Source organism: Acomys minous, assembly GCF_964271855.1.
Source record: "Acomys minous genome assembly, chromosome: 17".
In the NCBI taxonomy this organism is placed as follows: domain Eukaryota; kingdom Metazoa; phylum Chordata; class Mammalia; order Rodentia; family Muridae; genus Acomys; species Acomys minous.
In genome coordinates, this window is record NC_140500.1 from 51,220,237 (window position 1) to 51,237,878 (window position 17,642).

General features: G+C 45.4%; 1 protein-coding gene across 2 annotated transcripts in view; it reads left to right on the forward strand.

Moving 5' to 3' along the window:
• ADAMTS9 (ADAM metallopeptidase with thrombospondin type 1 motif 9) overlaps positions 1 to 17,450 on the forward strand; it is a 166,776-nt gene extending 149,326 nt beyond the window's left edge. The window contains exons 38-40 of one of the 2 annotated variants that reach the window (XM_084766612.1): positions 1,185 to 1,289; positions 12,696 to 12,790; positions 15,580 to 17,450. In XM_084766612.1, coding sequence (XP_084622738.1) covers positions 1,185 to 1,289; positions 12,696 to 12,785 — 195 coding nt within the window. In that variant the 3' untranslated portion in view covers positions 12,786 to 12,790; positions 15,580 to 17,450. Of the gene's footprint in view, positions 1 to 1,184; positions 1,290 to 10,816; positions 12,257 to 12,695; positions 12,791 to 15,579 lie in introns of those variants that run through there. The other variant, XM_084766613.1, reaches the window with a different exon arrangement.
• Positions 17,451 to 17,642: the final 192 nt, after the last annotated feature.

Below are 17,642 nucleotides of genomic sequence, written 5' to 3' on the forward strand. Positions count from 1 at the left end.
TTTTTGTTTTTTGTTTTTTGTTTGTTTGTTTTTTCTCCTAAAGTTTTCTTTTTGTTTTAAGGTAGGGTTTCCCTAGGTAATTCAGGTGGCCTGGATTTGACTACCACCCTCCTGTCTCAGTCTCCTGAGCACTGAAATCATAGGCAAAGGCTACCACACCCAGTTTATGTGGGGTTTATTTTATTTATTTCTCACTACGGTAAATGAGGGAGATGTGTATATTACCTTCCGTCTTATAAATGGAGCAACTGAGGTTCTTAGAGTCTCTGGGATCCAGTGAGTCTCTCTGGGGTCTAGTCGCTCCCTGAAGGAGTTAACTCTTCCATACCAGGGTTTGGCTAGGAGTGGCACATCTCCATCCCCTCTTTGCTTTAACTTTCATCAAAGCTGTGGGTTCTCAGTTTTAGGGAGAGAGAAGCTATCCTGAGAGCAGCGCGGTCACGTTCACATAGCATTCTCAGCTCGGAAACCGCCAGTGGTGGAGAGAAAAGAGACTGCTACAGGGTATCTCTACTGCACTGGCTCCTTAGAGATAAAAATCAATATCAAAGCGCCCAATCCACACACCCTTGGGGCCTTTGGGAATTCTGTCCCTGAACTAAGGCTGGGGGAGGGGTTAGAGGGACTGGGCGTGGGAGCGTTCGTCAGCAATCCACGAGCGCCTTCTTCTGGCCACTTTTGGAAACGCGCCTCTGCTTTGAACTCACACCCAGCAGCGCTTGGGACACAGTGTGCTTGCTCTTAGCCCCAGGGAACTGGAAGCCCAGCAAACTTTGGCAGCTAGATCTTGTTAGAAAAATTACATTGTGGCATTTTGGTCGGGAAGGAATCTGATAATTGTGAGCAACATCAGGGTTGCTGTGCTACGGAGGCCGACGGGAGGAAGCTGTGAGAGAGGATTTAGAAGTCAGTAAAGATGACCCGGGCCACTTTCTGTGTTCAGGAGGGAGTTAATCGCCTGTCATCCTGGGTTTCCCTGTCTGTAAACACATTCCCTACCTAGAAATCATGAATGTAAAGCGCCTGGCTCTGACAACGGAACAACAAAATACCTTCAACGATTAGTGGCCATCAAAATTAATTAACACCCTTCTCCTTACTGAAGTCCCTTTGAAGGTGTCAGCTGTGCCTTGGTTAGTATGTCACGTGGGCTGAAAGTCTTTTGTGTTGGCCCTGTGTTCCAGGGGCGGTTCAGCATCAACCTTTATGGGACCGGCCTGTCTTTAACCGAGTCTGCCAGATGGACATCACAAGGGAATTACGCTGTTTCGGACATCAAGAAGTCTCCGGTAAGGCTGCCTATGGCTTGGGAGATGACCCTTGTTTTCCTCTTATGAATATGGTGGCTGGGTACTGACGGAGGCGGTGTGCTGTCCCCACTCACCAAACTGTTATTTTCAGAGGGCCAGAGAGAAAATTTAGAACCCAAATACAGGAAGGGATTTAGAGGTGGGTGAGGCAGGACTCGCTTCACCTGGCTGGAGCTTTCCTCAAGGCGCTAAGCTATCTGAGCACCTGGGAGAACTACCTAATCAAAAAGGGCACCGGGACGGGGGAGGGGCTCTAGACTCCACACAGCTCAAACATCTTTCCTGATCAAGTGCAACTCACCTGTGTGAACCTAGGGAAATGATGGTTTGGTTTGGTTCGTTCTGCCGAGACACAACTGCAATTCCAATAGAAAGAGGTTATGAGGTGATATTTCCTGGGAAGTTAGGGATACACACACAGCTTCTACAAAAATTCTTTTTTTTTTTTTTTAGACAGGGTCTCTCTGTGTAGCCTTGGCTGTCCCAGATTCAATTTGTAGACCAGGCTGGCCTCGAATTCACAGCGATCCACCAGCCTCTGCCTCCCGAGTGCTGGGATTAAAGGCGTCGGCCACCACACCCGGCCCTTTTTTTTTTTTTTTTTTTTTTTTTTTTTGTCACCCTGCACCCAGTGCATACAGCATGTCAGCAGCCCTGGAGGAGCAGGTGGGAATGAAGGCACTAGGACCCTGGTCCCCAAGTGACCAGCAAGCACAGCCCAGCCTGAAAGTCACTACCCACCCTGTGTATATGTGTACAGCGGAGCTACCTGGGAAGGGTAAATGTACCCTCTGGTCCCTCTGACTAGGTTAAAGGGATCCAAACCTCCCAGGCTCTGTCTCCATGGTGATTTTGATAGACAGCGGCGGACAGAAACTCCCCCTTAGAAACCTTCCATTGGGCTCTCAGGCCAGTGCAAGAAGCAGCCTCCTGAGATAGAGGAAGGCTCACAGTTCCTGTCAGTTGTCCCTGCACATGTGAGTTGAGAAGACAAGGAAGAGAGTAAAGAAAGTGGGTCTGAGTCCAGAATAATGTGGCCAGACGAGGAAGGCGGGGCTACCTGGTGAGAACTGCAAGTTAGAACCTCACACCAGCTGTGAAATGGCTTTTTACTATTTCTTTAAGCTTGTATAGGATATTTAATATATTTTAAACAGTCTGTCCCCAGGTATGGGGGTACACACCTGTAACTTCGGCACCAGGGAGGCAGAGGTGGGAGAATCTTTACTTTAAGCCCAGCTTGAGCTACATAGCTACACCCTGTCTCCTAACTTCCAGTTGTACAGCTAAAGATAAGTAACAATAATATGTTGTTTATCTGAAATTCACACCTGACTGGCATTTGGGCTTCCACTTGCTGGACTTGGCAACCCTTCCAAGTATGCTGCCTCAGGTGAGAACCAGACGAAGCAGCCACTCAGCCTGCGCTGCCCCAAAGCCCCAAGATGGGGGGGGGGGGGGAGGAACCCACTGGGTTTCTGGGCACAATGTGTTTCCTGACCCCTTTTTAAGCTTCCAGAATCCTATCTGTACCTCAAGTCCTGGTTTTGATGCAAAGCTAATCAGGGATCACAAATCTAATTCTATGGTCACATTGATTGCTCATGATTTAATCACAGTACTGCCCTCCAACCAGGAGGCAGCCAAGGTGGCACTGTGACCTTTGACCAGGCCCTGACATCACAATGTTCTTCCCCTACCACTCCTCATCACCAGATCTATAGGGTTTTTTTTTAAACGGGAAATAAAATCAGCATATTTTATTGTGTTCATGTTTTGACAAATACATTATATCTCAATGACCGAAATTAAAAAATTTTAAGTGTTTTAGATGTGGTTAAATGAACTCATCTTTGTAAGATGTATTTGTAAATATGTTACATTTACACACACACACACACACACACACACACACACACACACACACACACACCAATTCCGGTAGACTATGTCAATCAATACCAAAATTTCAGCCAAAAGCTAAAATTAACCAAAGGCTGGGGTGCCATCCTATGGACATATTGAGTACTGCAAGGCTATTTCTCACCCTTTGAGAATTCTGCCTGAGCTGCCGCTGCAGCAGAGTGGCGCTCTCTCTCTCTCTCTCTCTCTCTCTCTCTCTCTCTCTCTCTCTCTCAACTAGGACTGCAGGTTTCCTAGTAGCCTGGCAGTCTAGAGAAGTGCTGCTGTGTGGGCCTCAAAGCAGGATCCCCTAGGAGCGATCCATGAAAATGTGCCTCCAGAACTGTTATGGTTAGAAAAAAAATACAGATGATATTTCCTTCCTGAAGAACACCTCCTACCTGCAAGATTCAGGCATCGTTGCAGAGGAGAGAGTGTCAACGCTGTAAGAGCCACAAGATGTGTGACCATCTGCAGCAAAAGTGTTGGAGCTGCATTCTGTGAGCTCACAATGGCCGTGGGTACATGCCCAGGACCCACACAAACTCACACCAACCCAAAGCTCAGCATGGATGGAGGAGACGCTCATGAAGACCCACCCCTACCTTAAAAGCCATCCGCAGTTGATGGTTGCTGCGGAAGTGGGGGGAGCATCTCAGGGATGCTACCCTGAGAGATGACCTATGTTCCAGTACATAGCCCCACATCCACACACATACAGGTGGCTGCTGCCAGTGGACCCAGCAGGTTTTAGAAAGTAGAGGAGTGAACAGGAAGTTGGGAGGGAAGTGTGGTGGAGGGGTAGGGGAAGAATCGGAGGGAGGGAATGGGGTAGATTTGATCAGAACATATCATATGTATGTACGAATATGAAATAGAATATTTTTAGATTAAAACAAAACTTGAAAAGTCATGGGGACATTAGCCTGTTAATAACAACAGCAAACTCTGTTGACAAGAAGCCCCCACATGTATGTTATGTGAAACGGAATCCTCCAGAAGGGGGCGCATGCTGCAGCATCACCTGCAAGGCTTGGTAAACCGTGGTCATCGACCTCTTCTTCCATCCTTGGCACTGGGATCAAACGCAGGACCCAGCACACGTTCTATCACTGAGCTACACACTGAGCCCTCAAATGTCCCGAATCGCTATAGAAGAAACCAGAAATAGACATCTCTAACGGTTTCCAGGGTGATGTCAGTAACTAAGGCTTGAAAACCTCTGTCCTCAGTTAAACAACCTGCTTTTCACACTCACACCTTTAATATATCCACATAAGCAGCTCCACATGGGGCATTCTGGGAACTATGTGACACTCTACTCTCAGTCAGAGCCACCTGCCCTGCCCCCCATTGAAAGCCTCCCTCCTCCAAGCCTGCTTGGGAATAAGACATTCTCCCTGAACAAAACTAAAAGAAAATCCCGGTGACGCTAAACCTGGCTCTGTAGAGCCAATGGAAGCCAGAGATGCTACCTCACTCCTGGGGACAAAGTTTCTCTGCACTTCCTTGTATACAATGGAGAGAACCCAGACGCCTGTCTTTACCTAAGACAAATCATGACTGTCATTCAAATGCAGCGGTTCCCTCTTGTACTTTGAAGACCCTCAATAGATGCCCGAGATCTCAGACAGTACCGAACTCTGACTACACTGCCTTTCCTCTGCGGGTTCACTCCTATGGCGGCTTCATTTATAAGCAGGGGCACAGGAAGAGATTAACAGCAACCTCTAATAAAATCAAAGCAATCTCAGCAATATGCTTGCTATAAGGTGTGTGATCGTGTGCTGTAAAGACACTCTGTGCTCTCCTCGTCCTGTGACGGTGTAACGCGTGATGCCTGCATGATGAAGTGAATGTGCAGGCGCCGTGATGTAGTGTTGGGCTACATCAGAGTCCCTCGAACACAAACTGTGATGGCACAGCAACTGATGTACTAGCGGGATGTGCTGAGTTACTAAGGACCGTGTGTGTGTGTGTGTGTGTGTGTGTGTGTGTGTGTGTGTGTGTGTGTGTGTGTCAGGGGTACACTGGACAGATGAACAAGTCATGTACGCACTAGGGTAGAGCATGGTAGTGAGATGTTGCCTCATATTCAGAGTGGCATGTATTTTTAAATGTAGAAACTTTTTTTTCTATGTGGTATGTCTAAGCCACAGTTGACTGCAGATGAAAGACACTGTGCAAACTGAACCCCTGATGTGTGCAGAGCTTCCAGTTGGTGTTGGGAAACTTACACGTCGACTCTGGGTCCGTCCCAGAGTCAGGAAGTGAGAATGAGGGTTAATCTTGGGGGTTGGTGGGGGAGCCAGATCGAAGATGTAGGCAAAGAGGTGCATGCCTAATATGGTCCACGATGGGCTTTGCCTAACCTGCAGCAGCCCAGCCATGGGCTCTGTGGGTGAAGGCCGTCTGTAGCTACTGAGAGAAGAGGCCTCCTCCCTCCATACAGGAGGTCTCCATCCACACAGCGTGGGTGGTCATTGACACTGTCACCTTGGATTCTCGTGAACTCAGGGCACACGTAGGAGCGTAAGCAAAGCAGTTGCTGTTGTGGTATCTTCACAGCTTTGTGGCTTACTGTCAATTTACAGAAGCTACCAGAAGCTGCCTGCTTGGGGTGGGGGGTTGGTGGTAAAGGGACCTCAGGCTGTAGGCTGAAACTGGGGGAGCTGTCCACACCCCACATGGAGCTTCCAGGCCAAAGACTGTCTAGAGGGTCTGATGGATTCTTACTGTCTCAGCTTAGATCCCAGCATTTGCGCTAAGTGGACAGACGCAAGACCATGCCTCAGAGGTGAGGAAGGGAGGGAAAACGTCCAAGTTCTGAACTTTGATGGCAGGAACATTCTGGTACTTCGGCTCTAATGTGCTGAGGGTATAAAAGGGCTCTTCAGGCCTGTTCAGAGTTCTGCTGTGGCCCTGCTCACCATGCTCAGGCCTGCCTGCCTGCCTGGTGCTCTTCCAGGGAAGAGATCTCGAATGAATCTTCAGGGTCAGCTGGCTCGGAGGGAGCCCACTTCTGGCTGGTCGGGGCTGGTGTACAAAGTGCCTTCTGCTTTCCTTTCTTATGTGCCCTGGGGATTTTAAGGCACAGGGAGCCTGCTTTCTGGGTCTGTCATCTACCAGGGATTTCTTGTTCTGTGGAAAGGATTACAATAAAATAGTTACTTTACACAGTAATGAAAGTTATATTATGTGGAACACACAGGCTTTACCTAACTCTGAATTCCTTTTAAAACACTTGAATTAGGAAATGAACATATGTGTCTGCACATGCGTGTGCACAGTATAGTGAAATCTCATGTATGTGCATGGACTGCCCCACTCTTCACCAAGTACCCAAACCACTCCACAGACCTGCAAAGTAGAATTCCATAGATTCACATTTGCTATGCATGGGCATTTTAGTCTGCACATTTCTATGGAAACCAGACAGTATTTACACATCTATCTGAATGTACATAGTTGTCTGAGGACCGTATTGGGGGGAAATTATATTTCTGTGTATTGTAAGGAAGTTTCAGAAAAAGTCTAATTTGCATGTCATCTTAACCCTAACATTTCATTTTAGGTCCTAAAACTATGTCTCTAATTGTTCATCTCTCTATATGGATTTTCCTAACAAACTCACACTTCCTTCCCCTTCTTCTACAGATAGGCAAAGGAACATTCCTCCATCAAAGATAGGCCCCTCCCTAAATCACAGCCCTCAGCATCGCCGAATCCTATCCACTGAGAAAAATCAAAGACTGAGTAAAAACTGGGGATACAAACTATGCCTCAAAGGGCAGTGAGTCACTCACTTAATCTAGATGCTATTTAATAGTGGGAGCTAGTAGTAACAAATATTTACTTTAAAAGAATTCGGCTGTAATAAGAAATAAAACCCAGAGTCTCATTGCTTGTCAGTGGAGTCTTCAGGTTCCTTTTTTTTCCTGAAAGATGCAGTCAGCCATGTTTTTCTTACCGTGCAGTTGTTTTTCAGTCTCGCAACTGTCAGGATGCCGACATGTTAAGACCATCTTCAGCATCATCTGAAGGTAGTGTCATCAGAGACAGGAAATGGTTAGCTCCACTTTCATCTGCTTTGCCTAAACCAGCAGAGTCTCAGTGGAGGAGATAGTGTGACTAATCTCAGCCTTGTTTGTTTTTAATTTATGAGTACCCAGACCTATTCTTCTTTGATGAAGACAGGCTATGCTAGAGGTCCTCACAGAGTGACTTTGTAAGGACAGAGAGATATAGTCACCAAAGTGCTGAGTTCAACTCCCAGAATCTACATCAAGTGGCTGGCTGGGCATGGCAGCACACACTTACAATCCCAGTGCTGACATGGGCAGATCCCTGGGCCTCGCTGGCCAGCAGGTCTTTCCTCTTTGGTGAGGGCCAGGCCAGTAAAAGATCCTTTTTCAGCAAGTATGGAGTGACACTGGAAGGTAGTCCCAGGTTTCACACACACACAATAAACTATGTGTGCATTTACTACCACCACCACCCCGACACACACACACAGATACACACACAAATGCCTTCACGATAACAAAAGGTAATACTTGTTCAGCACACGGGTTAGACTCAGTCCTATGCCAGGTGGCTAATGTGTGTTCTTTCACTACAGCAAAGTATGAGGAGAGACTTGTTTTCCCATTTTACAGTTGCTCTGGGAACCCCAGGGGCTCTGGGCCTTCTTTAAAGCCAGTCTCAAGCTCTGCAACCAATGCGTTAGAAAGAGGCTGTGCCGGCTGCAGGCCTGTGCCGCAGGCCGGTGTGCCAGAGCCTCTCGCATGCGGGACAGGGAGTGGTGTTCAGGCCTGGCTTAGCTTTGATGATGCTGAAGACTGTCCTGACATACCAGTGCCCTGACAGCTGCCAGCTCTCCGCTTACAATCAGTGGACCTCTCAGTTCATGGCTGTCCCAGACCTAGCTCAGCACTCAGGAGCCAGGACCAACCACATAGGTGATAGGAGTGAGTCACTTCTCCTATCAGTCACACCCATAACCAAGGGCAGGAAAAAATTAAAGCTGGAGAAAACCTTTCGTTCTCCCATTTTGTGGTTAAATTAGGCACTGTTTTTCTTTCTCATTCTCTCTTCCTGGACTCCTCCTTCCCTCCTCCACCCCAAACAAACAAACAGACATCCTCCCCACCCCCAAGATTATCCATTGTTTACAAGAGCTATCACAAGTGGGGCATAGAAACCAGGTCTTCATGACTTTGACCCAGTTCTGGAGATGGAGCATAGAAATATGAGGTATAAGTGTGTTCAGGTCATCATTCCCAGTGGTGGGGAAGGTACAGTTTTGTCTAAGGAGGCTGAGGGGCAGGGCTTAAGTGTCATGGTGGATACAGAGAGGAGTGTGGTGCTGCATTGCATCACGGGATATTTCCAAAGTGTGGAAAAAGCATTAGGGAAACTAATTAGCAAGACGTTTACAGTTCAAAAGAGGATCCCACACTATGTTTTTTTTCAGTCCTTCATCTCACTCATTTAATAAATGTGTGATTGGGATCAATATTAGCCCTACACAGCCCTGGAACTAGATGCTTCCAGTTTTAGCAGGATGTCACTTTTACGTCATGGGGCTTACATTCTAACATGAAAAGAAGTGTGAAAGAACATTGTCCCGTTGCGGGTGCTTGTAGCCCATAACTGATCCAACCCCAAGTCCCAGAGGAAGCTGCCTTTCAACTGCTTAATTAAGAGTTTACCAGGCTGGGTGGGACATTCAGAAAAGAACAAAAGAACATCTCGGCCAACAGAGAGTAACATGTGCAAATGTCCTATGAAGCAAGGGTCATGTCATGTCAGAGGCGTCAACTCAAAGAAATTCAAGTATGGAAAAGAATAGCACAAGACGCATGTGCCAAGGCGGCTCAACACTGACCATGTGGGGCGTGGGCCAGGGATCAGCAATGCTTTTCAGTGAAGGGCCAGAAAGAGAAGATTTGGAGATTTGAGTCAAACGGCAGGATTAGTTATATTATAGATGTATAATGTATGTATGTATGTATGTATGTATGTATGTATGTATGTGTATGTATGTATGTATGTGTGTATATATGTGTGTGTATGTATGTGTGTATATATGTATGTATGTATGTGTGTGTGTATGTATGTGTGTATGTATGTATGTATGTATGTGTGTGTATGTATGTATGTATGTATGTATGTATGTACATATCAGGAGAGTAAAGGCATGCACAAAATTGTTATTGGTGGGGCTGGGGAGATGGCCCAGTGGTCAAAAGCATGCATTGCCTTTTTAGAGCATCCAGCATCCAGAGTACCCTACCCTAGAATCCACATGGTGGCTTGCCACCCTCTCTAACTCTAATCCCAGGGGGCTCTGATGTCCTCTTCTAGGTTCCTCAGACACACACACACACACACACACACACATACCACTTACATCTTCACTGGTTGAATTCTAAATATACTAACAACTGAGCAACATTTTTGTTATAATTTATTCACATTACATCCCAGTTGTTAGCCCCTCACTTGTATCTTCCCATTTCCTCCCCAACCGCCCCTCCGCCCCACCCCACCCCGCCCCGCCCCACCCCACCCCGCCCCGTCCCTCCCTCCCTCTTTCACCCTATCTGAGTAACATTTTTAACACAAATCTACCATGAAAGAATAGAATATTGGGGAAAGAAAATGTTTTATCTCACTGGTGTTTTCTATTATCAAAATTTGTGGTAAACATTTGTGTGTTAATGCTGATGGGGATGAGCTTTTACGCTTCGCGGTGCCAGCTGCTTTTTTATGTAGATACAGATACTGTCAAACACTGTTGATACCCATTCACAATTATACAGTTTTAAGTAAGCATGTTCATGTTTGGCAGGCATTTATAAAATTTTATTAGGGTTTTTTTTTTTTTTTGGTGTTTGCTTATTTTAAAAGTTTGTTGTTTTGTTTACGTGTGCATACCTGCCTGCCTGAGCTTTACTTCGTGTATCTGCGTGGGTGCCCAAGTAGGCTAGAAAGTGTCACGTTCCTTGGAGCTGAGGTTACAGGCTGCCTGGTGTGGGTGCTGGAGGCCAGGACGCGTTCTTTACTGCTGAGCCGTCTCCCTAGCCCTGTGCTATCTGCTCTCCAATTAATCATTTGAAACTGCAAGTTATGTGGAAGTGCCTAGTTAAACGGCTTTAGTTAAATGGATTTTGAAATATGAAAATTACTTCTTCTTCACCTCAAAGTGCAGATTGCACTACTGGGTCTGTGGTCTGTGCTCAGGCAACACAAGCACTGTGAGTGTGTACAGAATAGAGATGCAGCCCCTTGTTTTAACTTGTGATGGCCCGAGAAGAGGGCTTAAAAAGCTTAACATTGCTTCTTAGTTAGACACTATTACTTCAACATAGTGTAAGTTGTACCTGTAAGGCTTGTCGTCGTCGGTTACAGGGTAAATTTCTTAAGAAGTTCTATGTACTTGGCATTTAAGGTGGCATTCACAGCCACTAAGGGTTCATTTGTAGTGACCGGAAACAGTTTTTGCTCTCATCTCTGACCTCAAAAAACTTACTCAAAATGTTGGCTGCTGCTCAGTTGGCCTCCTGGACAGCAGGATAAGTCAAGCGCTTTGACTCTAGGTCTCACCAAAATGATTCCTAAAACTCTGGGTGGCAACATCCCATGGGCTGGGCTCCCAGGCTGAAGAAAAGGGAGGAGGAGGAGGAGGAGGGCGTGAGCTGAGTGCTGGCATTCGTCTCCCCCTGCTTCCTGAATGTGGGGGCCTCACTCTCCTGCCGCCACACCTTTCAAGCCAGACCCCAAAATGGACCCTTCCTCCTCTCTGGAGTTTGTTAGGTGTTTTGTCACGCCAGTGAGAAAAGCAACTGATACCGGCAGAGTCACTCAGTCCCTCCGCTCTGGTCCTTTCTTAACACCTTGGGAAGCTTTGCCTCTGAGGCTGTTCCACAGAGACAGAGCACAGACGTTCGTTCATTCAAGCCACCGGCAGGGTGACTAGAGTTGTCTCCTCGAATAAACAGCAAGATCTGTTGACTCACTGGGTGCCAAAGAAAAACTGCACAAAATGATCTGCCTCGATCTCACCAGCAGATGAGCTGACTCCATCCTCAGGGACTTTCAAGAACCCCTTCTTGCCAGAGGGGTGAGGCTATTTTTTTTTTAAAGCCAATGTATTTCTTCTGTACATGCTACTTTGGTTCTCTCTGTTAAATAAAACATAATTCATTCAGTGGGTAAATTATCTTTCTTATTTTGCTAATAGTTGACCCACATGGAATGTACGTATTCTTTGTTTTTTGTGAGAAAACTACACTGCATTGATAATCTACCTTAAATTTCCCACATTTTGATTGTTGTTTTCTCATAAGTTGGAAATATTGTGACTAGTGTTTGGTGTGGGTTTGTCAGTGTATGTTTTAATCCCTCAACACTCTTTTTGTATTGTTGTTGTGTGATACACACAGTAACCTGTTGTCTAAAATCAATCACAGAACACTCCCCATGCCCCTATATCTTAAAACTGGAACATAAAGCCCAGGGTCCTCATCTTCTTCTTGATGTATCAGAGGGTGACAGGCTGGCGTATTAATCACTCATGCTGTTGCTCTGAGAAAACACCCAACAAAAGCAACTGAAAGGAGGACCCTTCCTTTCTGGCTCAGTCGGAGAGTACGGTCCATGGTGGTGAGGAAGGAGTGGGGACAGGAACAAGAGGACAGGCAGTGACCGCACCACATCCACAGTCAGAAAGCAAGAGGATGAGTGAGGGGACTCGTGCTGCCCTGACTCGGTCTGAGCTCTGAGCCTGTATTTAGAGTGGTTCCATCTCTGAGACATATCCTGAAGTATGTTTATAGGCAATTCTAAGGTAACGGAGACAGTGAAGATTCACCATCACAACCGTAGTAAGAGAATAATGGTATTATTGTGATCTCGCAACACACCTCACACTCACAACACAGCCGAGTTGGAGTTGCGCTGCTAGGATTCACCATGTCCTGGGCAGCAGGAGCTAGACACGACTCATTTCTCTTCCTGCCGCCTGAAAGCAGCTGTGGGCTTTAGGTACCGGAGTGATGCTTGGCTACGCCAAAATTTGAATTTTGTGCAATTTTCAGGTGTCAGGACACACTAGTCTTAGTTTGAGTCTGCTCAACTGTATAGAAAAGGCAACACTACCCAATATGGCGAGTGTATACCTACAATCCCAAACCCAGGAGGCCTTAGCCAGTCTGGATATATAGCGAAACCCTTGCTTTGTCGCAGACAAACAAACAAAAATGTAAAAACCACTCTAGAGTATAGGTCATCCAGAAACAGGTGGTGGTCTGGATTTGACCCTGTGAGCCTAGTTCACTGATGTGTGCAATTACACCATGACCATAAGGATTTTTTTAATACTTACTATGGGTGCAAGAATTAATTTCCCTCAAAATCATTGCAAGCCTCTAAAACAGTGACCTCACAAGTCATCTAAGATGATACATGTTTTTGCAGGATGGTACCCGGGTCGTAGGGAAATGCGGTGGTTACTGTGGAAAATGCACTCCATCCTCCGGCACTGGCCTGGAGGTGCGAGTTTCATAACTAAGGTAAGCCCCTTTCTTTAATTTTAACCTGTAGCTTCTCCCCCAGACAGTGTTACTGCCGAGCATCGTAAAGCCGACCCGACAATATTCTGCCCTTTACATTCCTGCTTATCTGTCTTTCTGTGTCTGAGGGCGTCTGTTCCTCACCCTTGAACCTAAAGTCCTCATGCCTCAGACATGAAGTTTCTCCTCACTGCCTGTTGAAAATGCTGCCTTCTGGGTTTTTACCTCCAGGAGTCTTACTTCCTAAGGTGTCTGGTAAGATCAAGAAACCTACATTTTGAATACTGTAAATTGTGACACAGGGAGCTGAGCTAAATACTGCGAGGAATATAATAATTACAGTAGCTCTGGTATGTGGTGAGCTTCCACTGTGCTGAACAACTTACAGGACCTACTCCATTGAATCCTCACAGGAAAATCCCGAGGTAGAGCTCTTGTCCTTATATTACAGCAGAGGAAGCTGAGGCACACAAGCATCAAGTGGATTTCTAAGGTCACTGTGAATTCCTTTGCAGAGCCCAGTGGTACCTTATGCCAAGAGCTGTGCTCTTAGTTACTGCAGTGTCACAGATTTGTCACTCGCAGCGGGGCCAGCAGCTGACTGTCATCTGAGATCTTGCCATGAGTGCAGGATCTTAGAGCCCCTCTCTGTACACACGAAATCAGAATCTTTATTCTATCAAAATCCACAGACAACTCATTCATATGCCACAAGTGTTCCCTCTGCTGGGCAAAGGACTAAACTGCTCACTTCATTGTCCTGGTGCCTTCAGCTACTTGGCGTAGTTCACCCAACCTGTGTAAGCTTCTAACACCTTCCCTATAAAGTCCAGTGGCCTATTCAGTTCCCTCGATGGCTCATTCCTGTTCCAACACACACACTACTATTTGGTAAATGTTTAAATAAGCATCAATGTTGAAAAGTATTCTTTTAAAATATATATATATATATTTTAGAATAGGCTCTTTTTTTAAAGTTTGTTTATTTATTATGATGTACACAGTGTTCTGCCTGCATATGCACCTGCAGGCCAGAAGAGGGCACCAGATCACATTATAGATGGTTGTGAGCCACCATGTGGTTCCTGGGACTTGAACTCGGGACCTCTGGAAGAGCAGTCAGTGCTCTTAACCACTGAGCCATCTCTCCACCCGCCAGGCTCTTGTTTATTAGTCCAAGCTAGCCTTAACCTTGGGGTCCTTATACCTCTGTCTCACAAGTGCTGGGACTGCAGTTGCACACCACCACACTTGAGCAAAATTGCAATTTTAAATTATGATTATCGGTGTTGCAAAAGAGGGATTCCCACCTGTTGCGCTTGCTTCAGGCTGGGCTGCCTGGGGCTCCACAGTGTTGTTTTCCATCAATCGGCAGTGACAATGCGTGAGTCCCTTGGGCTGCTTCTTTCTCCCCATGTTGTCTTTCCCATGCCCCAGCCTGGCTAAGATTACCTAGTCACTGCAGCTCCCGATTCGACTAAATGCCTTCCGCCACCATTCTAAAAAGCAACGCTCCTTGGGCTGGAGAGACAGCTCAGTAGATAAGAGCACTGGCTGTTTTCCAGAGGATCTAGGTTCAATTCCCACATGGCAGCTCAGAACCAGAGCACTCCACTTCCAGAGGATTTGATACTTCCTCCTGGCCACCAAGGGCACCAAGCACACATTTGCCACCCAGACAGACAGTGAGGCAAAGCACTTATACACAGAATAAACATTAGGACAAGCAAATGAACCTCTGCTTGTGTCTGGTTGGGTCACATGGTCAGTTGTGAAGCAACCGGTGTCTAGTGGCCTGAGATCTTGTGCCTTCCAGGAGTTGGGTAACTGACAGCTCCATTTGGAAGAGGGTCACTTCTAAAAGACCAAGAAGAGGTTTGACTTGGGACTGCAGCTCAGCGCTATGGCACTTTCCCAATATGAACAAGGCACTGGCTTTGACCCTTAGAACCAGAGCAATGAACAAAACAATAGAGAGTGAGTTCCGGGACAGTCTGGCTAGAGAATAAACTACAACACACATACACACACACACATACACACACACACACACACGCACGCACGCACGCACGCACGCACACACACACGCATGCACAATGACAGGGATTGAGAAAAGACTTGAGATCCAAAAGCAAAGATGGAAAGGAGTGGAAGTAGGAAAAACTCAGAAGATATACTCTGGAGACTCCATTTTCTTGTGTATATTATGTCATAAAATATGAAGACATGTGTACAAAAGTTACATGTATGTAAGAAGACTAGAAGGAAACATGCTAACATTTGAATGTTATCTCAGTGAGATTTCTAGGCACTGGACTTTTTTTTTTTTCTCTTGCATTCTTTTGTAATTACTGTTTTTCTCCCTTTCCTTTTGAATTGCATTCATTTATCTATGTGGGTGTGTGTTGGGGGCATGCACACACCTTGCAGCATGCCTGTGCCTCTGAGAACAACTCACAGGGCTTGGTTCTCGCCTTCTAGAAAGTGCCTCTCCCCACTATGCCACTTGCCTGCTCTCTTTCTTCTGTGGTACTGGAGGTCAAACCCAGGCCCTGATGCTACTGGACAGACATTGCACCACTGAGCTTCCTCCCCAGCCCTCCTCTGTGTTGCTTATAGCAAATAAACAAATAAATAGATGGCCAAATAAATACGCGTTAACTTTCTAACCCAGAGAATATCCTAAGTGACACTTTGTAATTCTGCATATGAAAATGCCTCGCTCATCTACTCTTGACTTTTCAGCATTTGAGGTAGAGGGTTTATAATTACTGGTTTGTTTATTTCAGGGGCTCTGAAGAGGAAGCCATTAACGAGACGGATGAAGGATAGTAATTCAATACCTCCACCTTAAATTTGGGTGCATCTGTGTGCGTGTGTGTGGATCTGTCTGCTTGCGTGTGTGAATGTATGTGTACATGTGTGTATATATGCATATATATAAATAAATAAAAATATATATATATACAGGTTGAGCATCCCTTAGCCAAACATTTAAACTCTGGAGTGCTCCAAATTCTTGAAATTTGAGAGCTGCGATGAGATATCAAATGGGAGCTTTCATGCCATGAAACTTTGCTTCATACACAAATCTTCTTGAAGAGCCCCACGAAAATGCATTCCTGTCGTAGATGTAAAGATGAATAGGAAATGCAAGTGAGGCCCATAACCCATGTTCTTCAGCATGTGATGCTCTCTCCCTGAGCATCCTACTGCTTAAGATCTGTGCTAAAATCTCGTAGTAAACCGAAACTCCATTTAAAAGAGAGAAGCTCAAATTAATACCATGCTTAGATTTGAGTCCCATCCCAAAGATATCTCATCTTACATATGAAAATATCACCGAGTCTTCAAAAGGTCTGAAATAATACATGCTAACAGTCTCAAGCATTTCTAGGAGGGATGCTCAACCTGCTGAATTACCCTAATGATGTAAAGTTTTAATATTTATGTTTGAAATTATTTATTGTGATGTAATATTTTTGTACGTAAAATGATTTTATTGTGACTGCCTGTGCATGATGTCCTCCCTTGCAGTCAGACCACTGCATTTTACGTACTCTACATTATATGTAGTATATGACAAAGTGACCCTTCATTATCACGGTACACTCTTGTTTACTTTTTACCTGGAGATGTGTTTTACTGTTACATTTTGAGAATTGTAATTATTTTTTTAACGACCTAGCTGACATCAAGGTGCTAACGTGAGTTGAATAAGGGTTTTGGGTTTTTTTTTTGTTTTTGTTTTTGTTTTTTGGCAATCGTGGGAACATTTCATTAGCAAATAAGTAAGTTAGCAACATCACAGGTTGTATCAACTGCCAATTACAGTATCTATTCCGTTTCATGTGATCTCTTGGAAGAAATATGCTGCCTTGGTGCTAATATTATATGTTTTTAAAGTAATCGTCAGAGTAAAAACCTATACACACTTAATAAAAGGGAGTAACATATAGACAGTTCCCAGTGGGTAAAATCCCTTGGCTAGAGTAAGACCTTCTATTCACATTTATATTTTGACCTGACTTTTTTTTTTTTTTTAAATAATAGCTGGACTCTTTTCTTACTGTTGTTGGTAATGTGCTTTACTTGGTCCATGGTGCCTCGGACTCCTTTCAATCATTGAGAGGGTCCACCAATAGCTTCATTACAGAGTCACACTGGGAAGGTAGGGTCTCCCGCTGTTTTGTCAAGATAGCCTCAAAGACTCCCAAGTTTCCAAGCACTGAGACAAAGGATACACAGCAGGAGCATGGCTTTGACACCCTCAGCATACTCAGAGAACTACAGGAGCCGGTTCTGAGCCACGGAGATCAACCACCTTTTACGTTAAAAACTTTGGCCAATGATATGACTTCCCTTCAGGCTGGGAGCCTGATACCCTGCCAGGTTTCTTGTGGTCCTCAGCATTTGTGTGAGAAATAAACTGGCATGTGAGATGCCCAAGTCTTTCTGAAACTGCTGCGGCAGTGGTCACAAGACATTTTGCTTGTGAAAGCCTGTCCAAGCTTTCCAAGACCAAAGAGGTTAGGAAAACCCTGACAGTATTCTCCAACTCCACAGAGATGCCAGAGCACTTGGTGTATGAACAACTGTCATTGTCTATTGTTAATACATGTGAAACATATTATAAATAAATATTGTGACCACATCTGAATCATGTATGGTTCTCTTGGCTTCTGGATGCTTGACTAAAGTCTCTACAATACATGTTCCTGGGTTCTAGGTATGGTTCTTCCTCGTTGAGCGGGTCTCAAATCCAGTTGGAGGGTTCTCGATTACCACCAAGGTATGCACTCCACTGCTGCACCCCTAGGTTTATGGCACCATGCTGGGCATTGTTACGATT